The 23319-nt window shown below is 42.2% G+C and overlaps 1 protein-coding gene across 4 annotated transcripts; it reads left to right on the top strand.

Moving 5' to 3' along the window:
- Positions 1-210: 210 nt before the first annotated feature.
- PTER (phosphotriesterase related) lies at positions 211-22923 on the top strand. Of its 4 annotated transcripts, none has more exons than XM_075419438.1 (5): positions 211-300; positions 11974-12180; positions 14493-14758; positions 18188-18328; positions 22073-22923. In XM_075419438.1, the coding sequence occupies exons 2-5, from the start codon at positions 12067-12069 to the stop codon at positions 22281-22283; spliced, it is 732 nt and encodes a 243-aa protein (XP_075275553.1). In that variant the 5' UTR covers positions 211-300; positions 11974-12066; the 3' UTR covers positions 22284-22923. The 4 variants fall into 4 exon arrangements, with proteins under 4 accessions (XP_075275553.1, XP_075275551.1, XP_075275549.1 ...); XM_075419436.1 differs by having other exon boundaries at positions 217-300; positions 11876-12180; XM_075419434.1 differs by having other exon boundaries at positions 220-300; positions 11708-12180.
- Positions 22924-23319: the final 396 nt, after the last annotated feature.

The raw sequence follows: 23319 nt of genomic DNA on the forward strand, positions 1-23319 counted from the left end.
CAGCCCCCCACGGTGACTGCGGGGCTCCCCGCGCCCTCGCTGCGGTGCAAACAGGGGTACAGGCAGCCTCGGGCGGGGCCGTGCCCTCCTCCCGCACCGCTTCCCCGGCCCGGGCTCCGAAGCCGCCGCCGCCCTCGCACCTGCTCGGCTCCCCCGCCTCCATCGCCCGGAGCGGCCCGGGGCCGGGCCGCGGCGGGCAAGTCCCGCCCCGAGCGGGGCGGGGGAGCGGCAGGCCGCCGCGGGGGACACTGGCGCGGCCGGCTGGGTTGAGCTGCTGCCGGCGGAGAGCCCTGCCCGCGGGTGAGCGAGCGGGCGGGCGGGCGGGCGCGGCGGGGCCCCGGGGTGCGTCCCCTCGACCCGCCGAGCCGCGTCTCCCCGGCCCGTCGAGCCGCTCCGCGCCCTCCCGCGGCCCAGACCGCTCCCGGGCTCGCCCTGCGTGCACTGGGCCCGAGGGGCGCCCGGGCCGCGAAACTTCGCCGCGGTTGAGCGGGGGGAGCCCTTTCCGCTGCTTCGCCCGGCCCGGGAGGGCGGGGAGCGGCGGCCGCGGATGGCGGCCGCCCGCCGCGGTCCTGCGGGACTGGGGCCGCGGCGGGAGGCGGCGGCCTGAGGCGGGCGGGCTGCCGGGCCCGCGGGTCTGGGTGCCCGGGGCGCGGGGGGGGGCGGCGGCCGGGACAGCGGCTCCGGGGCGGGCTCCCGCGGGAGACCCGAGGCCGGTGTGGAGCTCGGGGCGGTGAACGCCTGCGCCGGTCTGGAGAAGTGCTCCGCGGGCTCGGGTGGTGGGTACCAGCAGGGTAACCCCGAGCCCAGGCAGGCTTCGCCGTGCTACGCTGCTGTTATTAGTGCTGGTATTTAAGATTTGTACAGTCATAACAAGTTAAATATTGGAACTGCGTCCTGTCTAGTGCTCTCTGCCATCAGTCCCCGAGGGTGGCTCCGTGAAGGAACAAACGCCTCAGTCCAAAACCGGGACCTTCGCAGCCCGCCGTCAGCTGCCTCTCCGCCTGGAAGCACCCAGCCCTCGGCAAGGCGCTTCCGCGCTGGCTTCAGCTCGACGCGGCTCAGCAGCAAAGCTGCCGGCTGGCCTGCGAGCCTCGCTGGGACCCACACACCACGCGTTTTCTCCATGGCCCAAGGTGGCCTTCGCAGAGCACAGTTGCAGCGGCCGCCCCACTGTCTCCTCCCCGTGCCCCAGTTTGGTGAGCTGCGGAGGGGAGTGCTGGTTCCGAGGGAGGGAGCTGCGGGTCCCCTCAGCCAAGCGGGCGTCAGCGCTGTAGCCGGGCCACAGCCCTTGGGCATTTGGCAGCCCCTCTGCAGCAGGTCTTGTCTTGTGGTGAACCTGGTCCTGAGTTGAAGCAGACAAGTCCTGTTGGTGAGGAACCATCTTTTGGCCTAGCAAGTACCTGAATATTTATGATCTCTAAGAAAGTTGTAGATACGATGATACGATTCCTTTTTTTTAGACATGTCTGTTTTTAAGGATGGTATCTTTTGTATGCTAGAGGCTTGTGGTAACTCTTGAATGAAACAAAATTTTAGCTGGAGGTCACTTGCTTTTGGAGAACTATGTTTTGCTTGTCTGGAATTCCCCTGTGTTTTATACTGGATACGTTATTCGAAGTCCTGTGTCGTAACATGTTCTGTAGTGTGTAAAGGTTGTTGCCTGCTTTCTGCTGGGGGCTGTGTTTCAGTGATGGGTGAAGCAATGCTTGTAATAGGCAGTTTTGTAACATTTTGTCAGGTACTTTGGGATTGGTATATGAAAGACTACAGAAGTGTCATTTATCATTATGAATGTCACTCATGTTTTGGAATTTAACAGACATAATATTTGCCATCATGTCACCATCATCACATTCATTTTTGTTGTTATAATCAAAGGTGGCAACAATGGCATTCAGATGCTTAATTACATTTCTTATAGGTGACCAGTGCTAACTTATTAAATTAATGCGTAGCAGAGCAGGAACAAATGTCAGTGCTTCCCTCTGTGGTTAGGGAGCCATCAGCTTGCTCCTCATGTACCAAAATCAGTATGTAGTGAAGCATATGGCACAAAGAGTTCTGTGTTTATTGAAGGACTGTTTCTCTGAACATTCTGTGGATTTTCTTTCTTATTTAACTTGATGTAGATCTAAAATACTTTGTATGTCTTTCAAAACTTGAAATATTCAACAAGGTTAATTTTTTAGTAAGGTGAAACCAAGGCTTCTTAAGATTTCATGAAAACAGAGAAGGGCAGGCTTCTGCTCACATACGACTGGCCGCCTGTCTGGTAGGGGTAGCGTTAAAAATACATCTGCATTGTGGGAACCTAAGGTTCAAGTCCCTGATTTGATTCAGAGCCGTTTTGAACTTAGGTCTTCTGTGTTTCTGGAGAATATCGAAGTCATTGCATTACCAGCTGTGTTGGAATGGAAAGGGAGTGCCCCATTCCCCTAGTTCTGAAAAGAAATTTCATCTTTTTCTCAAAACTGGCAGGGTAAGTTTTCTGCTTTAACATCATTTTCTGGTCACAAATTAAAAAGCTTCCTCTTGTTGTGTTCTAAGCAGCGGCCATGTCATTGGTCTGATATTAATATGTACGTGGATAATAATCCAAGAAAGACATTTTATCCTAGCAATGGCTGGGATATGTTTCAGAAGTATTTAACTACTTGGGTAAGAAGGAAGTAAGAAGAAAGGCCACAACCACCACCATGTCTTACATGGCAATTTGAAATAAACCTTGTTTTTTCAGTTGGGAAACATGTAGGATCACTCTTCTCAAAGCTGTTCCGAAACCTTAGTTTTGCACAGAGACAAAGCCACAGGGTTTTTTTTCCTGAAGTAACTTCTGTGGAGGAGGGAGGACCAAAGAAAAGCGACATGTTAGCTCCTGAGGCACCCTGTCTTTTCCCTGCTGTTTCAGGATCTCATCTCTTAGGTTAAAGTGTAAAATGAGAGTTGTTCTGTCCCACAGTTGTCTTTGCCCTGTCCAGAGTCACTGCAGTGAAGACTAGTTGGCAAATGAAAGGAATTTAACTTTTCTACTACCTTCTAGCAGATGGGTAATTTTCAGATGCGGTTCTGGAAATGTTCAGCTGGTCTGACTGCTCAAACTCTTCAGGGCTGTAAACTTTGTTGCAGGACTTGGCTCTTTGTTATTCACTTTCGACTGGGTAGCAAAGATTTTTTTTACAGCACAAATAATTAATAGTTTCCAGGAGAAAGATACTGAGTTCATATCCTTTTTCAGAAACACTTAGACATTCTCTGATACAAAAAGACAAAACACCCGCAGGGTTCTGTGTCCAGTTCTTGTTAAGACTGAAGATTCAGCAATACCTGGGAAAAAAGCAGAAGGCTATGTAGGAGACCTGACGGTCTTGTCAGCTTGTGTGTGTTTGGTGTTCCTGCAGTTCTCCTGTTGCACCCAGCTGAGTGTAAGAACTTAGTACCAGCAGTTGTATAAGCAGAAGGTCATTGCCTTTGACCACTGACAAATCATGCAGACTCTATAAAGACAGTCTCTAAATTAAAAGATGCTCTTTAAGTTACACTCATCAGCTTTAAGCTTTCACTTGGCTCATGTTAACTTTTCTTGTGTGGGCTAGTTCCTTATGAGAGCAAAAATGGAGCTTGAGAAGGGCATACGGCTTCCATTTCCTGACACAGCCGTAGAGAACAGTCACAGTGGGAACTTTTTTTTTTTTTTTTTTCAGGGGGTCTTCAGATTGTTTGCAAGTTTTGGGATATAGGTGTTTTCAGTAGTGGGAAACTGAGTTTAATTCTGTGCATCTGAACCCATCACTCACTGTTAAAGAAAGTACTTTTCTGGAAGTCCATGCTTATTCTGGTTGCTGCAGTCTGCAATCTTGAATGAGGCACTAAACCCCATCTCCACACTGTTCTCCATTGTGTGTGGCTTCACAGGCCCCAGCGGATCAGTGACTGGTATATTCTGCCACAAACATGGCAGACCTTGGGTTCATTCATCTGAATTTTCTAGCTAGTAATGTCCAGTCTTGACTGGGAGGTAGAAGTGAACATCGCACTGCCATCGCATGCATATGCATGGTGAGAAGGATGATGTCTGTCCTTTGGTGTCTTAGACCTCCATCCCTTTTCTCTTTATTTCTGTGTGTAAAGATCCATAGAGTGATTTGGTGTGGCTCTTGGTGATGGTTCTGTGCAAGTGAGTGCTAACGCTCCAGCCGACATGCTAACAGAAATGTTTAAGCTCGTGTGAAAATATTTAAGCATATGTGACCTTGAATAGAGAGTGAACAGTGCCAGTCAATGAGAATAATGGTAAGAGTAGAGTTAGATGTATGTTTAAGTTTCAGATTTGAAATTTAGAGGGAATGAAGACTGGACATGCATTCCTGAAAAGCACAGACTTTTTTCCTATATTATGTTGTCCCAGGAAGAACGAGAGTGTGTGCTTGTAGCCTAGCACCCATGAGAAGCAAATATGATTCTGTTTAGGCTTAAGAATACAAATCTATGTATCAACATGCAGGACTCAGCCCATATTTACATATAGCGTAATGTGACTTCAGTCCTGATTTTTGGCCTAAGAACACTATATGTGCATGTAAAATGTAATTAATGTAATGTTGGACCCTAGGGGAGAATTTTTATCTGACCTTTTATCAGGAGTAATTTTGGAAGCTGCCCAAGATGTAAAATCCCCTGAAGTTCTTCCAAAGGAGATGTTGATGAAAAATCACTTAGGGGGATGTTGGTCTCAGAGCTCTCTGAGGAAGGAAAACTTCAGTGTGACTTTGCTCAAAGAAGCCTAGGCTTTGAGACCGTTATCTGCACAGAAATAAGGTAGAAATGAAAGTCTGACTCTGTTGTGCTTACAACAACTGAACTTTAACCAAATTGAAAAAAAAGTGTGCAAAATATTACATACTGACTGGTTTAAATGCTGCCTCTGGGGCAAATCACTGAATGTGTGGTCATGTGCAGATCACATGTGGTTGCTTTGATCCCAAAGGTAAGGCCACACTGTGAAATATGATGAGAGGCTGCACTGTGGCTGTTCAACTGTAGGGAAGAAACCTGGTTTATGTATGTCTGGCTCAAAGCCTAGCTAGAGCAAAAATAGGGAATACACAGTGAAAATTTCCACTTACCCTTTCAGGTGAACATTTAAAAGCTTTGCTTCTCACTTGTGCAGTTCCTTTCCCCAAAGCGTGCTTTTTGGAGGTTCGGAGGGTAATGAGTCAATATATTTGCCTTTCACGTATGTGTAATAGTGTTTAAATTTCTCTTACAATTTAAGTGACTTTGCCTTTAGGTTGTAGAACATTGCCAGTGCCCCTCAAGCAACTTAATTGGTGGGGTGTGTGTACATGCATACTTTGCTGGGACTTCTGCTTATTGTTGTAGGATTACGTAAGGCTTGGCTAAAGCTCTCCTAATTCTTTTGTAGCACATATTGTAACTTAATATATGTCATACTTCCGGTATCCTTTCTCACTTCTGTAGTGTAAAAGCTTTTTGGTTGCTCAAAGCATATATAGCAAATCTAGTGAAAAACAAGATTTAGCATTTTAAAAGAAATTAAAAGAAAAGCTTGGCTTCTTAAGGAAATTTATGTTTCTGAATGGTTTGGGGACCAGAGGTAGGTTGTTGAAGGCCACTGCATTAATCCACTGTTCTGAGTATCTCCAGAACAGTGTGTTTCAGGAAAAATGTGGCAAGGTAGGGACAGGTGATGCTTTTTAAGTATTTCCCCCAGGAGTTCTCTAGATTTTGCATCTGTTGGCCGGTTTCTACCCAGTCAAGAGATTACACATATCTGAAATGGTGAGGTTCTTACTTGCTCCATGAAAGTATAGCCACCCAAAGGTGGGAAACTGCAGGTGCCACATTAAGGGAAGAGCTGCAAAATATGCTCGCATGGGGCTAGACAGGAGTTCTTGTAGGAGAGAGGCACTGTAAGTGTTCCCCTCCTCTCTGAGAAGAGCTTTGGTCAAGGCATGAGAAATCTCCTGTAGGACACAAAGCCTCACCTCAGAGTTGATGCTCATGGAAGTTCTAGTGTTCCATCCTCATGCAGTTTGACTGAGAACTAGGAGGAAGGCCAGCATGATACATCCAGTGTCCTTGTCCCCTCAGTACACTTCTGCACTAGGCAAGGGGCCGTCCTATGAAAAGCTGTCATGATATGTGGTTGTATTTTTTTTTTTAATTATCAGAGTATGAATGTAGTGAAAAAAGAAAACACTGCCTCTGAATAGGTAAGATTATTTTCCTTAGCTCATTTTCCTGAGTTAGCTTGAAGTTCAGCAGATCATGATAATCTCATAGCTCCAGTTTGGGAGAGAAAAAAGACCAGTGTTCCTTCTAACCAATGTCAATTCTGAAGACAAGGAAGAATAATTATGACTTTAGTGGGAATAACCTGTATCACCTTCAGAGAAACACATCTGCCATTTCTGCAGAAGAGACAGGAGTTTGCCCAGAAACTTGCATGTTTTCATATTACTTTTTACCTCATTTGCAAATTCTGTTTCTTGGGCAGAATAACCCAAAAGCAATACAAGATGTGGTGTTATCTCGTGTAACGCGGAGGCCGAGTGCCTGTGTAGGAGTATGGCGTTGCAGGCTGTTGGATACCTTTGCAGACATTGATGCAGAGGGAATCACTGGGCTGAGTGACAGGTAGGGCTGTATCTGTCCCGGAGCAGATGTAAGGTCACTCGTACCGCTGCTCTCACCCAGCCAGATGTGGTGAACTCTGCTCCACAGCCCTTGCAGCTGCACTCCCCTGCCACTGTGCATGAGCAAAAAAACCGTGCTTATTGAAACCAGGCTATGAGAGCGCACTGGTTTTCAGGTGTGTTTGTCCTGTAATTAGTGCTTCTGAATAAATTTTTGAAGTAGGTAAGGTAGATCTGGCACCCGGCTGTCAGAGAAGTTAGAACATTTGCTTGTCGGTTGGGGAAGAGGAAGCACTGTGCTTGACAGTATTGAGTTCCTTTCACCCCATAAACCTCTACAAAGTTGGCAGAAGCATGAGGGAAGAGGGAAGGAAGTTCGTTTTTTAAATTATTCCTGAAATAATCTACATGTGTTCTCTTACCCTCTGCCTCTCCTCTTCCACTGTCTTTCTCTTTTTCCCTCAATAAAAAGGTTTGTGTGTGGGGAACAGTGAGATAACACATCATAGACTAGCTAATAGTAATTTACCACAGACGTGTCATATATTTCTAATTTGAGGCTTTTCCATGCTCTGTAGAGGTTGCTCACAATAGAATTGAATGCTTGTTCCTCCATCTATAAATATATAGCGAACCTGCACTGTCACATTTCCTAGGACTGCACGGTTATAAGGGAAAGACCCCCTTGCAATGCTCTTCATGCAGCCAGCACAGCCCTCATTTCTAAACGGCAGCTGTGTTTAATTTTTTCTGAGTATAATAAATACCTACTGAGCCATTCTTTTTGCTTTTTTGTAAATTTTGTGTCACAGCAATCTGGATTTAGTGTTGCTGTAATCTCACATTGTAATGTAATGGCAATAAAATGATTCCCATACCAGCCCAGAGAGAATCTGTGCTAATACCATTAGAATGTGCTTACCGAATCAAAACAAATGCGGCATTAGTGTGTGGAAACTCTGTTTATGCAATTATAATGTTTCAGCAATACGAGGTTACTGTAGGAAGCAACTAATCCAAACCGAGGGAGACTTCCCATTACAAGACCATTAAAATGACACAATGACTGAAGCGCAAGTTTCAGATGGGAAAAGCGGAAACACAAATCTTGTCATCAGTATTCAGGCAAAACATCTATTGAACTCAGTGGAGTTTTTACCAGACTCAGGAATACAGTACCATGACCTTTTCAGCAGCAAGTCTCTTTTCTCTTAACAATACCTCTAGGAAAAATATTTACTTCACCAGTTTTAGTAGTTGGCTAATGGTGAGGGTTGCGTTTTATGCACCATACAATTGGTGGTTGTAAAGATTTGTTCAGAGTTTATTACAGAAATGTTAAGGTATTGTTTCAAGGCTGTTGTGAAATAATACAAGTTTGGGTTATATCTTAAAGTAATTCTCATTTTCTTTTTATCTGAGTATGTAATTTTCAGGAAATACCATTTATTTCCTTGCTTATACAGCACCTAGAGCAGAGAAGCCTTGTTCTATGCAGGAGCACCTTGGCAATAGCACCGCATAATGATTTCCAAAACCAATATACCTGTTATTGCCAGATAAGAGCCTACCTGTTTATCTTTTGTCATAGAAATTGGCATCTTTCCCCCTCACCTCAGACTGGGTTAAGATTCAGGAAGTGCAATTCACACGTCTTATGTAGGATCATCTAAAATACACTTATCTTGTCCAGGAATGCTTCTTGGCTCCCTGCATAGTCCGTGGAAGGATTTTATTAATATTACAGAAGGTGGCTTGTCTTGTTCTGTTACAAACATTCAAAATAGGCTGGTTGAGTTGCCTATGGGTATGTCTTTCCATCTCCACTGTGAAAACAGTCTAGACGATTATTCTGTGGAGACATATGTCATTTTAGATGGCTAAATGAGGTGATATGATATCAGTCCTTGGTGTATGAAAGAAGAAACTTTCTTAGAAGAAAGGTCTATGTAAAACACGGCATACAAGTCATTAGCCAAGCACACGAACATTGATTTCTGTAGTAACATATACATGCTTAAATTGCAGCAGTCCTTATTCAGTTTAAAAGCTGTTTGCACCTAAAATCTGTTTTAAAGACACTCATTAATTTCTGGTTCCATCAAGTGAATCTTATTAGGAATAATGTATCATTATAGCATAATCAGGGCATGCTGTCTGTGTAAATGACAGTAGGGAAGGTATCAGGACAGTGGTTTCAAAAATAATTCCAATCACAGGTTGTTGGCTGTCTTTATTTTTCATATTTTTTATATTAAAAGCAGTGAGTTTCTAAAACTGTGTTAGTAAGCAGGCACAGACATTAATATTAATCATATTTTTCATCAGATAAAATTGGGCCTACTTTAAATGCTGTTTGTGTCAGTTTCCATTTTTGTGATGCAAGTATTTACAGAAATACTTGGCCTCAGTCAAAAGGTTCAAGGGTAGGCACTGGTTTTGTAAACTCTGTATATGCGCTATAATCTGAAATCTAGGGTCTAAAAATCAACAGATTGGTATCTGCTACAGACAAACCTGGCACTGGAACCGGTGATTTTAGATGTTTCCTGCTGTTACAAATCAGAAGACAGCGGCCTCAGGCTATACGAAGATCTCTCACACACAACCATAGGTCTTCGCAATGGTCAGGCCAGAGTAATTGAGGGTAATCTAAATTAACTGTGTTGGAAAGGAGTTAGTGGGAACAAATGTTGAAAGTCAACTTTTTATCAAAGTAGTAATCTGAAACTGAGCAAAAGTTCACATTCAGTTAGAGTGGCCTTTTTGAGTAGCTGCACTATTAAATAACTGAAAAACTGAAGTGGAGACTTGTTAAGAAAACAGACTGTAATCGCTTTGTGTTAAGTTTTATCAAAAGAACTTAAATACTTGCATATTTAATTATATAACAAAATATTTGTATAAGTTTGTTTTCCTAACTGAAGAAATGGATTTGAAAATTGCCAGTGAACATTGGGAAAGAAAAGTGTGTCTCCAATGTAAAGAGTAGCTTATCACTCTTTATGCTGTCAGGGTTTTTCTGCATACCAGAGTGTAGATATTTGATGCAAAAAAAAGAAAAAAAAAAAGCAGAGATAATGCAGTTATCTTAGAATTATCTTAGTCTCTTTGCTGTGCACATAAGAATGACTCAGATCATTGAACTTTCTCCAAAATAGTGGGTTGCTCTATAGAGCACCAGCTTTGTTCAAGGATGGAACTGATGACTGGGTTGGACAACTTAATTGAATTGCAGCTAGCAGCAGTTTCTGACTAAGACAGGTATTTTGCTTTTAATTATTTGCTCAAGAATAATATTTTCTGAAATCATGCACTTCTTAATTTATTTGGCAAAAAATAAATCATTATATTAACCAGCCAGCAGTCTGTTCTATGAGAGTAATTATTCTTCTGTCTTCTCAAACAAGTCAACACACTAGTCTGGAAATGAAATTCATAAAAGAACAGTTCTTCCTAAGTCTGCTTTTACACAAGGCAAGCAAACATAGTCAGTCAGTCGTTTCTCTTTCTTATGGATGGCCAAGTTTTCATTTTAAAATAGCTGCCAGAACTCCAGACTTCACTAGGCAGGTGATCCCTGCCTGTTGCAGGGCCTGGGTCACTTTCACGCATTGGTACACTGGCGCTGACTGCTTCGCGTGAGATGAAAGTATCCCCAAAGAGACCTCGATGTTCTTGTGCCCTTTGATATGTAGAGTTCAGTGCCCTTCAGATTTCAGTTTTTCTGTCATCCTGGTGGATTAACTTCAGCAGTTAAAAGGAAAGTGTCCTCCGAGGGCTTCACCAGTAACGAACCCGTGTTTATGATATTATTCACTAAAAGGGAGACAGAAATGGGAAAGACCTCTCTCTTTAATCAATAATGCATGCTCTAGTTAGTCCTGTCCTCTGGACATGATTAAACATGTATTTTGTTTCGTAACTGATGATTTTGGTTGACTAGGGAATATAACTATGTATCCTCAAGCCTTTGCAACCAGCATCAGGAAGATCTAACATGAACTGGGTAGTCAGCTATGTTTAATGTTAATATGGCACATAAATGAAATAGACTACCCCCACCCCCAAATGAAAAAAATACCCCAAAATCCCAGTGCGGAGAGCTGCAGCTGATTCTAACCTGTGGCAAGCTGGGCCAGCCTTGCACAGGGGCAGATGCCTTTGACAGGAACCAACTGCAGACAGTAACCTAAATGTGTATGTTTGTCACCACTCATTTGAAGTTTTGAGAAATAACATTGTTTCATTCATGTTAAAGCTGAAGAAAAAAGTCTCATAGAGGCTGAGCGGTATAAATTAAGTGGTGAGTTAAAGTCTGTTCTTAACTGGCAAAACACTTGGCTGATGCAGCTGATGGGAGAAGCACTTCGACTTCTGCCCTGCTGGTTGAGGGCCACGCTGCGTCTTTAGTGACACTGGTTGGCTTTGGAGTTGTCCTGGGCTGTTGCAGACTTCCACGGTGCAGCTGGCCGGAGCACCTGAGCCCCTGTTGAAGTCTAAGGAGCACATGATGACCCCCATCCTGGCGTTCCTCTTGCCAAGGGGCAAACAACGTGCCCAGAGATGGACAGCTTCCTCGGTGTGCGAGGGGGACAGTGAGTGTTGGAGGACACAGACAAATAAACTGAATGTACCGGTAAGGGATATTCAGCCTTGATGCCAAGTATGTTCATCTGGTGGCTCAAACTGACAAAATTTGACAGCTGCTGAAGAGCTGAGAATCCTAAATGAACATACAGTGGTTGTTATTAAATAGGAAACATTTATCTTAATGTGATATTGACTATAGCACAATAAATGATGATGATTGCCTTGTACTGGAGTGGTATTTTCACATTACTAGAGTACCAATACAGGTGCAGCTGGGTAAAATAAATGCTTTGTTGTTCACATTGACCAACAATTGCTATCGGAAACAGCATTTGAAAACTTTCCAGCAAGCAAACACAGTGTGTAGGTATGTGTGTGAGAAGAGGGAGTTCAGAAATTTGGTAAGAAATGTTTGCTCCTTCTGAAATGTTTTTGTTTCCTTTCTTCTTCCTTCCCAGACTCTTTTAATCTGATTTTGTTGTCTTTTTACTGAAGAAAAATGCCTTCCTTGGGAGGCAAGGTGCAGACTGTCTTGGGCCCTGTGGATCCAGACTGCCTTGGCTATACATTGACTCATGAACACTTGACTATGAACTACAGCAGCTGTTTTTGTCCACCTTCTCCAGGCCAAGAGCCTCTGTCTGATGGGCCCATTGAGATGAAGAATTTGTTTTGGATTAAGCAAAATCCCTACAGCCATAAAGAAAACCTTCTTTTGTATCAGGAAACAGATGCTGTGAAGGAGGAGCTGTTGCAGTTTAAAGCAGCAGGTGGTGGGACGATCGTGGAAAACACAACCACGGGAATTGGTCGGGATATGAATACTTTGAAGAAACTTGCTGAAGAAACTGGAATCCATATTATTGCTGGGGCTGGATTTTACGTGGCTTCTACTCATTCTTCTCAAACACAGGCCATGACAGTGGAGCAGGTGGGTCTTAACCATTGCCTTGGAGTCTCTCTCGTATGACTTATCCCTGGGTGAGTTGAAGTTGGAGAGAAGTTCCACCAAAATAGATGAAATCTAGAAGTTCTTAATGTGAAAAACTTGGGAATAGCATTACTCCTTGTGTGTTACTGCTGGATCAACACTACTTGTGTGTGCTGGGATTATTTGTCAGCATTTCCAATTTTTAAGCTCCATTTTCTCTCAGGGATTTGTTATAATGCAACAGTAAAAAGAAAATAAAGTACTTCATGTGTGGGCATCTGGTTTAACACCAATTATCCTGTTCTTTTTACTATTTTTAGGGAAGGAGTATATCCCTCCTGCCTCTTTTGTCTCTTTTTCTGGCTAATTGCTTCCCAATGAAATCACCCAGAAATCTTGTAAAAAGCATAAAGAATTGCAGTATTTATAGAACAGTTGTAAACCGTTGCTGCGCTCAGGCTGGCTGTTATATCTCTCTTCTCTGCTGTTTGTCCAGACTTTTCGGGGCAGAGTCTACTTCAAATTGTTTATATGGTGCCTGAGACAGTGTGTTAATAATGAGTGAGGTCCCCAGATATTCCCATAATAATAAATATTCATTCATCTTTTATTAAGAAAATGTGATGATAGGGAGAAGAGGGAAGGGAACTCTCCAAGGCAGGAGGCTGTGAATGTAGGTGAACAGAGCTGAGAAAATTTTTTAAAAATTTGTCACAGTTTACAAATGAGTCAAATTCATTTTAAAAATCAATGGTCAAAACTTCAGCAGTGCTGCCAGCCGCACCGGACCTATGCTGGCCTGAGCTGTACAAAACAGTTCTACTTTTCCTAAATATTCTTCTATTGCTTGAAATACGATACACGTAGATTTCTTGGGGCAAATGTTTCGCTTCTGTATTTGGTGGACTGCTGGAGAGCCACAGATGTCCTGTACTCTGCAGGTAATCGATATGTAATCCAGTCCAGAAGACAGTTAGTTACCTAGAAAGGGCTGTGCACTGACAGCTGACAATGGTTGTGATCCATGACAACTGATGGTTCCTCATTTGCCAGTGAATTTGACAGGATGATATGTTTTCTGACAGTTTGAATATTTTGAGAGATATTCTTCTGGAGAGGAGTGAGTTCTGTATCTGGTTATCTACAGAAATGGTTGGTAGACTGGTTATACAGGAAGCAGAAGGTGTGTGATCAAAGGATAAAGTGTTGGGCAGAAATCTGCTGTAAATTGTAATAGCTTGGACAGACTCCTGCGTGTACATCGAGTGTTTACCGATACGTTGTATGAGGCTGTTGAAGAGACAAGGTGTGGAGTAAGGAGAAATTACAGGTTTATTTGAAAACTGGTTTGGAGTTTTTTTTGTTTTCTGGATTTGTTTGCAAACTTTCTGTCTTCCTTTGTTCACTTTATTCTTCCTTAAAACTGTGATTTCCATAACACTCAGGGCCAAAGGTTTAGAAGGGCATCATCAATGTCATTTTGTGCTCTCAGTTCTGAATGTACTCTACGATATGTGACCTATTCTGTAAAAGAAAAACTATATTGTAACAAACTGCTTTTATTAGTAGATTCTGTTGTCTTTTTTGCCTGTGAATATCTTAAAAGTAAGCTAATTTTGACCCTGTAGTGTTGTCAGCTGAGCTTTGTTCATGTAGTTCTGAGTCAGTGGAGCTCCTGTCGTTTTACATTGGCATTCCTACGAGCAGGATTCGCCTTAAACCTGTCTCTTCAGGATCCTTGCCAGAGTTTCTCCCTTCCCTCTCTTAATGACAAGGTTTCATTATTCCCTGAGCCCTTGTTTTGCAAGAAATTACACTGAATTTAGGGACACGGTTTAGCGGTGGAATTGACAGTGTTAGGTTAATGGTTGGACTCGATGATCTTGATGGTCTCCTCCAACCTAAACGATTCTGTGATTCTATGAATTGTTTCTGGAGCCATTTCAGGAATCTGAGGCACTGATTTCGTGATAAACTAACTTTTTTTTTTCTTTCCAAAGAAAAATTAGTCTCAGCCTAAATCAGTGTTCAAATTATATATAGACTGGCTTTCCCGGCAAACCTGGGCAATTGTGTGAGTGGATACTGCCAAACTGATTTGCTTCTGTATTTATTTTAGTCTTAGTGAGTGGCTAGCATAACATTAGTTGACAGAAACCAGATTTTAACTGCAGCGTTTTCACACACCCAACTGTTAAGTAAGTTCAGAAAGATCTCAGGAGTATAACTAGCACAATGTCCGCAGGCCAACTTTGATGCTATTTAACACAAATAGTATTAATGACCAAAAATCTCGTTTTCCTGTTCTTTAGCTTACAGGCATTATTGTTGATGAGATACTCAATGGAGCAGATGGGACGAACATCAAGTGTGGTGTGGTGGGAGAAATAGGTTGTTCCTGGCCTTTGACGCAGAGTGAACGCAGAGTGCTTCAGGCAACAGCGCAGGCTCAGTCGCAGCTTGGGTGCCCCATTATCATCCATCCTGGCAGGAACAGCGACGCACCTTTCCAAATTATCCGCATTCTGCAGGAGGCTGGGGCTGATGCTTCAAAGACAGTTATGTCTCACCTGGACAGGTAAGCAGACTTATTCTGCTGTGCTTCTGGCATTGTTGCCACAACCCACCGGGGTTTGGGGGAACTGCTCTGTGAAGAGCTGGGTTTCGGTTGTGCTGGGATCATAATGTGAAGAATTATCAGGTTGCCCAACTTAAAAACATGAAACTGCTTACATAGACCTTGATCAGTTTCCGGCACCTGAGTCGGATCAGCTTTTAGGTTCACATTGATGAAGAGAGTTGGGGATTTTAAATGCTCTCTTTGTAGGTCTGGGGGCACGATTAGGAATAACTGTAGCCACCCCAAAAAATGGGGATTCCCTCAATTCATATCCCTGCAGAAATCACTGCATTTACAAAGTGGGCATTGAGCAGCTCTCACCAAATTGGTGGGAAGCTGCTGGTCTTCCAGCGTTCTTGAAAACTGGGCCGCTCTTAAGGGCCTGACCAAAATCTCTCAGATGCTAATGGAGAACTACTTAATTTGTCTGGATTCTGGATAAAACCAGAAGCCAGATCTTTTCAGTTCTGCTACCAGACAGAAGAAATACTGCTTAAAAAAGAAAATAGTTGGGTTTTGGATAGTTCTTAGCATAGAGCAGAGAGATAACTTTTAGTTTCCTCGAGAGCAAAAGCCAAGAGCCCCACATCAGAGATGGAGAGGAACTGGGATGCTTTTCTTGCTCCAGTTTAGAAACACAGCCTCTATAACCAAATCAGTTTTCTGTGACCTTGTGCTGCTTATGGTGAGCTGGAAAATATCCAAGCATTGATTAGTTTGGCTAGTTGCTGAACAACGGAGACTGTTTGTGTCATATGATTCTCAGCAATCGGATTGTTTGCCCTCAGTGTGAGTGCAATACAGGCAAGAGCACTGTGCTCCAGATTTCTAATGAGTATAGGCTCTAAGAGCTTGCAAATCAAGCTACAGGTGTTTTGCATTGACACAGAGCTTGGTGTTTTACTTGGGGATTTTTGGAGCATAAAATTCAGTGCCACAAAGATTTTATTATTATTTTATTATATATAAATGGTACGGGCTTTCTTCATGTATTTACCTGCATTCCATTGTATCTACAGCTATATTTTTCTCTCATTTTTAAAGAAAAACTGGTTACTGAAATCTTTGTATGAAAGAGGACTGAGCAAGCTGCAAGTGTCAGTACTTACGTAGCCATTTTGATACTACATAAACATCCAGTTATGGTTTTTTGCCTTTATATGCTGTTGTAAATTGTTGAATTCAGTGATTTATTGGTGGAAAATAAGCAATATAAGTAGGAAAACAGTCAAGACAGAGGTGCAGTTTCACTAACAGCCACTGATGCACAATATGACATTTCCTTACACTCCTTCTGTCATTACTTTCACACATTCAGGTTGGCACTTGCTATAACATAGACTCTAAACTCCTGTGAAGTTTGGCTTTGCAGTGCGCGTTTAACATTTTAAGTCTCCTCCAGTGAGAAGAATCTACGTGGGAGCATACCAGTCCCTTAAATGTGAGATAAATTTGTATGTAGCTCCATATTTTGTGTCTGCTTTTGACATAGACAGAATGGTAGTTTTCAGATGGATTTACAATCAAATGATAAAACTAAAATGCTGGCTACCACACACCTTAGAACAAAAGGTAGCAAGTGTCTGTAGGGGAACTATGGTGTGGATGGAGGCTGGGAAGCAAAAGCTATTGACTCTTGACTTTGGTCACTTACTGGGGATTAAGGTTGTGAAGGTATCTGCATAGAGTTGAGCAATGATTCACCTGAGCAGCTTTTGTTTGAAGACTCACAGCCACTGTTAGGAATGCCTGTTTGATAATGGTTTGGTGGATGTCCCGGTGGTGATTTCTGGATGAGGTCCAAACTACGGGATGCTTCCCTGTGTCCTGTCTCCTTTTCCGTATGTTCAGGGCTGCTCAGGGACACAGGTTGCCCAAACACCTAATTCCAGCACAGAGGTTAGGCATCTGAGTTGGCAACTGCTGCTGCACCCAGTGTGGCTTACGAGGGGTCCAAGGGCTGATGACATTGACATTATGCTCTCCTGCTCTTCATTGTGACAGAGCATCTAAAAAAGCACAACACTAACAGTAGTTTTCAAAAGGAATTCTTCTGGCTGTGATTTTGAAAGATATTGCTGGGTGGTTTTTGCCACCTGCACAGGGATGAATACTCTTGGCTATTGTCTCCCTGTGAACTGAGCAGGGCTGGATCTAAAATAACCGTTCTCTTGCTCTGCACTTTAAAAACTCATTTGGTAATAAATAGTCAATCTCTGTAAACTGTAACATTTATTTTAAAATAACATTTTTTATTAATTACAGTTGGCAAGTCTTAGACTCCTGCTGATGGCAGGCTTGTTTGAACAAGGGTTTTCTCTCTCTCAACCCATCTGTTCCTCCTACTTGAGCCTGTTGTTAAGTCATAATATTGAAATTATGACATCGGTCATTTCCATAGCAACAGACTGTGATGTAATTATGTGGGTTAAAATTATTTTGTGACATTAATATCTGCAAGAATAAAAAAGTTAAACTACTGCCCTTTTGGTTAACTGTGCTGTTCTTGAGAAAACGTGTTTTTTCCTTAAAGAAAAAAAAATGTGTTTATAAAGATAAATTTATAATGTATCATTTGAGTGTTTTTGTTTTCCTTTGGATAGTTTATACTCTTGATAAAAGTGTTTCAAAGAAAAAAAATACTCTGGAGAGCTCTTGTTTCAGTTGCCATTCTTTTCTGAATGAGTGATGGCGTTTAGCAGCTTTGTTCCTTCACTTTTCAAGCCTGCTGCAAAGCCCGTGTCCCAGGTACTCGCAGTGCCATTATAGATTTCGGTGAGAGCGTTTCCTTAAGGTGTTCTGGCCAGATCCCAGTGCAAACAATGATATATTGCTGTTCTAATAACAATCTAGAAGCATCACTGTACAGAATAGAAACTAAAGAGAAAGTTGTGTATTACCGGTGTGTGATGGATGAAACAAGCCCTGGATGTAGCTGTCTCCTGTAACTCTTTTGGGAAAGTAAATCTGTCTTGTGTAAGTAATCCATTGTCTTTCTTTAAAATGTCACTATGAATTAACCTCCTCCTTAAATGTCCTTCCTTGTTAGGTTGTCTGTTGAGAGGTTAAGTGATATCAAAAGTAAGTAACTTTCCTGTTTCCATTTAAAGATGATGAAAAATGTTTTTATTATTTCATGGGGGAAGAGTTGGTTTTGGTTTGGGTTTTTTAATGCATGAAATGCCAGGTGACTGTGAGAAGGGCAGTGCTGTGTGTCACCGTAAGGCGCATGTGTCAAACAGGAGTCCTGTTTATCAGAAGGGTGAATGAAGTCTTAGATTATCATTTTTGTTGCTTGCAAGTAAGTTGCAAAATACCTATCCTGATACCATGAGATTTTTTTTCTTCCTGTTACAATGCTGACTTTGTGTTGTATGTGTTCTGCAGGACTATATTTGATACAAAGAAACTTCTGGAATTTGCTGAACTAGGATGCTATTTAGAGTATGACCTATTTGGTACAGAATTTCTTCATTACCAGTTCTACCCTGATATTGACATGCCGAGCGACAATGAAAGGATTGCAAGGTATCTGCTTCCCTGCAGTTTAAGCTATAGCACTGCCATTGACAAATTAATATTATTGGTACTCGTTTTAAGGGCATCACAGAGTAATTCTGCTTGCTGTTCCAAATTGTCTTTTTTCATACTAAAATGATGACAAGTTTTTTCCTGCTGCTGTCCCATCGTTAGGGCACCATGTATAATTTTTTCTATCTGCAAAGGAAGATGTACAATCGTAGTGTTGTAGAAAGTTTCTTGAGAAAAAGATGAAGAGCTATTTTATTCATTCTCCATCCTAATTCCATGCTGATTTGGTTGAATTTTATCATTTACTGCATTTATATAGACTGTAAAAAAAAGTCTGGAGATAGCATTTATGTTAGGTTTGGCTTTTGTTTGACACATGGTATTGGAAACCTAGCACTGCTACTTAGCATCATCTGAGCCTCTTACATCTCCTCACGAATGTGCTAACCTAGCAGAACTCATCGGTTGTCGTGGGTGGATTCAGTCCTGTGCTTCCATCCTGAAAAACAGACTTTTGTTCTTCCATGCACTTTATCACCTCCCCTCCCCCTCTCCATTTGCCCTTTCTGTCTTTTGAAGGATGAGATCCCTGTCTCCTCAGAACTCCCATGCGCCTCACGCTCACCACGTGAACATGCTGGCCCTGCTGGCAGATACCGCTTCCCTGCTTCTTGTCAGCACGTGCAGTTGCGCACAGCAGCAAATCTGTTGTGCGGTGCTAACACCAGGCATTGCCAGGGAGATGCCTTCCTTGCAAAGCCTGTCTGGGCCAGCTGGGACCAGCTGGGAATGGGCTTCTCGCTCCCTCCGCTCTGTTCAGAGGTGCGGTCCTCCCCGCGCTATTTCTCCACAGGGTTCGTGTGCAGGGAAGCGGCAGGTTTCTGAGGGGTGGGGTGCCATCCTGCCTGGGTCTTTTTTCCATCCAGAGTCAGAAACAATTCTTTCCTTCTCTTTTATGATCCCTCATCACTAATGAAGTAACTTTCTAGCTTTCACTTGCCTTTCAGATGTAGCTTCCCTGCCCCTCATTGTCAGATTAGCCTCGAAACTTTTCTTCTCTATTTTCAGGCTGTTCTGTTCTTAAGAAGGTGCTGTGGTTACTAGTCCACTTATTGCCAAGCAGTTGCTGCTGCTTTTCACCCTAGAAATTGTTCCCCTCTCTTAACAGGGCTCTCAGTCTTGTGCTCGGTATTTATTGCAATGAATCTGTAGTTTTCACATTTGCAGTGGGTGCAGTTGCTCCCCTCCCTGGTGCCTCCTCCCCCTCGTCCGTCGCAGAGGTCAGCACGTGCAGAAGCACTGTGAGGACTGCGGGTAAAGGAATGGACTAGGCCTTCGTGAACCAGTCTTTGTTCAACCATGGCAAAGTGTTCTTTCCATCCATAATACTTGCTCAGCCACCGATGTCTCTCCCTAAACTCGCTGGCATTTGAGTATTCCTTGCAGACTCTGTTTATAGGAACAAAATATGAAAAGTCTGTCTTCTCACTGTATGGTGTGAATATGTGCATTACAGTTAGAAGTGCCATTGAATGGATTTTGTTGGGCTTTTGATGCATCCACACTGGACAGAGGATGCCAGTGGCCATCTCCTTGGGGTTTGTTTTTTTTCAGTCAAACAATATCAGAGAGGTGGAAATCAAATTGACCTTTAAATGTGCTGATGAAAATACTAAATGGAAAAAATATGTACAGGTCTTGTCTACTCAAAACATAAATAAACTTCTGTAGTCATGCCATAGCTACTCAAACACAGTTCAGCCTTGTGTATACTTAGGCATTTTTTCTGCAATCCACTGCCAATGCAAGTGAAAAACTGAATTTTTTCAGGGACCGTTTTTCCCTGAGTCAGAAGCAAGTACTGACTAAACTTACAGGAACAAGCAAGCAACGAATAAGGAATATAAAGGACCATAGCCCTCCCCAACCCATGAAATGAGACCAAATGTGAAAAGAGATGATTCTATGATGATGTTCAGTCCGTCAAGAACTTAGTCCCTCCGGTGTCACTGCTTTACTCACTGGTTAGCTTGTGGCATCTGTGTGTTTCAGGCTGGAGAAGATACTCGTGATGTTGTAATCCTGTGGTATGCAGTGTTGTGCGCTACATGGCACTATTTATCATGTTTTTATGAAAAAACGCTGATTTTTTTACCAACTTGTATCTTACTTGCCTTTTTCCTGATGACTATATTGATTTGATCCTGCTACATGTATCTCCTCATAACTAATTGTAAAAAAACCTGACAGTAAGGGCTTTCAGATATAGTGTGGATACGTATCAAACTAACATTTGCTTTCTTGCTGATCAAAGCACAATCAAGAAGGTAAAGATTAGAATTTCACAGTACTGGAAAATGATGGAATTGGGTGCCTTCATGAGGAACAAGCACTTCCCAGGTCTGGTCTGTCCATCTCTGCCGCTTTAACGCTGCAATCTACTGTCAAACTAAACAGAAACTTGGTGGGATGCTTCACAGTCATGCAATACAGAAATATAGACACCCACCAAATAAATTCTAAAAAACGCGCTGAGCAAGGGACTAAGGTTTGCGGAGTGAGATGTGGAACAGAAGGACTTCCAGTACTTCCAGCCTTCCAGTACCTGAAGGGGGCCTACAGGAAGGATGGAGAGGGACTTCTCACAAGGGTGTGTAGTGATAGAACAAGGGGGAATGGCTGTAAACTAAAAGAGGGCAGATTTAGATAAGATAATAGGAAGAAATTCTTCACCATGAGGGTGGTGAAACAATGGCACAGGTTGCCCAGAGAAGCTGTGGATGCCCCCTCCCTGGAAGTGTTCAAGGCCAGGTTGGATGGAGCTCTGAGCAACCTGATCTAGTGGAAGATGTCCCTGCTCATGGCAGGGGGGCTGGAACCAGATGATCTTTAAGATCCTTTCCAACCCAAACCATTCTATGATTCTATGATTCTATGACTTGTTGTAGCAGACTTGCTCCAAGGGAGTGACCAGAGCGATTGCTTCTTTTTGCAGGCTGACTTGTTGTCACTGTGCCAAGTCTGTTTAGCTGGGCTGCTGTGTTAACTGCTCTTCTGGCCTGGCGCATGCTAGTGCTGTGCAGTGCTGGCCTGATTTATCTTCTTCTTTAATGAGCGACTTTGAAACATGTTTGGATGGTAACTGTCTATATGGAATTATGATGCTGACAACTTAAAAATTTTATCAACCTGGTTTGCTAAATGGGTATTAATTAAAGATGTGAAAGCATTTGTGTAAATGAGATGGGCTTCTTAAAGGACCTGTCACACACAGAGTCTGGTCACAGAATCACAGAATCACAGTCCTTAAGAATGGTAATGAGACTAGCTTTGTGGCAGCAGCAACAACTAACCTGCTGAGAAGGAGTTCCTGTCAGAAATTATTACTTATTCATGTATGCAAAGCCTGTGTCCCATGCTTGGTGATGCTGAAGAACTTTAATTCCTCCATGGACTTAGTGGGACTGGGAATGCAAAGTCATGTGCCAGCTGGAAAGAGTTTTCCTTCTCCACTTTGAGATGAGTGGTGGTATGTTTTTCAGACGTGATTTTTTTCATTCAGTAAGTGTTTTAATTTTGATTAAATATAAGGAATATTTCTTCTGAGTACCTAAAAATAATTGTTTTCATGAGTAATACAGTCTAGCAGTACAGTAAAGTAAAAAATGTAAATCCTGCTGAGTTCTGTGCTGTTGCAGAGTAAGGACCTTTCACTGACGGGTACGCCTTTTGCTTCTGCAGGATTCGTATGCTGATCGATGAAGGCTATGAAGACAGAATTCTGATCGCTCATGATGTGCACACTAAGAATAGGCTGATGAAATATGGAGGTCATGGATATTCACATATCCTTAAAAATATTGTTCCTAAAATGCTAATTAGAGGCATATCCCAAGATAAAATTGATAAAATACTCCTAGCAAATCCAAAGCGGTGGCTGACTTTCAAGTAGGAATAATAAATAAGTACTCCTATGTTATGGGGAAGCTTGATAAAATTCAGGTTTGTTTCAGGAAAGCAGTAATTTTAAAACTTGGGTTTTTCTTCAGAGAAACTGGAAGTGATTAATTAGATGCAAACAAACTGATTATGGCTTTTATTTTTAGTTAGAACAACAAAATTATGTATTCTCTCTGCATTTTCTCCCTTCTAAAAGCCTGTTCATGAGTGATTTACTGGATATGAGCCTACCTGCAAAACCTTTTCAACTGAAATTTTAAAATAATTGTTTCTAGAGAGTAATCTAATACTCTTATTAAAAGCCACCCAGGAATATTTTTGAAGATGCATCATCAGGACTTTGAAGGAAATTACGGTTTTCAATTAAATTACCCTTCTCCAGGGGGTGATTTAATCTTTGTAGTATTGACAATCTTCTAATTATCCTTATATTCTTTAAATAATGCTTGATAAAAGGTCTGGGACTTTTAAATAGCTCCCATAGACAACAGAAGGCAAAAGAAAACTCAAATAATTCTAAAGTTATATTGTTTCTTTCTAGCTTAACAATTTATGTATTTTTAACTGAAAGTGTAAAAAATACATGGAAAAATATATTTTTGAATAAAGCAATTTGATGACCTCTTAAACTATGTGCAGTATTATTACGGATGTCTTTTTTTTTAATCGCATTGATTTTTTTATCCTGAACCTTTGGAATCCCACAGCAGCCGTGTGAAACTTCACGCAGACCAGCTTCTTCTTGCAAGGATGCAACACCAAAAGTCAAAATATATTACATAATACAGTTTTAATGAGTTGCAATAGTTATAACAAAGGTTGTGATATAAGTCTTTACAAATCAGTATATCAAGATACGATGAAAAAGGAAGAAATGTTTGCCTTATATGTGTTTTTCACATAAAGTGTGTTCTTTGCTCTTGTCTAACTATAACCAGGGCAGGTGATTTATCCAAAAAAATGGTCTTACCCAGTAGCAGTTGTAGCCTAATTTCAAAAGCTTGTTCAAATTTGACCATGTACATCTT

Source organism: Opisthocomus hoazin, chromosome 4, assembly GCF_030867145.1.
Source record: "Opisthocomus hoazin isolate bOpiHoa1 chromosome 4, bOpiHoa1.hap1, whole genome shotgun sequence".
NCBI lineage: Eukaryota > Metazoa > Chordata > Aves > Opisthocomiformes > Opisthocomidae > Opisthocomus > Opisthocomus hoazin.

Bases quoted from the DNA above. Each gene is read 5' to 3' on its own strand.
- PTER (XM_075419434.1), top strand. From the start codon at position 11,749: ATGCCTTCCTTGGGAGGCAAGGTGCAGACTGTCTTGGGCCCTGTGGAT. The intron at 12,181-14,492 runs GTGGGTCTTAAC...CCTGTTCTTTAG, and splicing joins AGGCCATGACAGTGGAGCAG to CTTACAGGCATTATTGTTGA. The intron at 14,759-18,187 runs GTAAGCAGACTT...TGTGTTCTGCAG, and splicing joins GTTATGTCTCACCTGGACAG to GACTATATTTGATACAAAGA.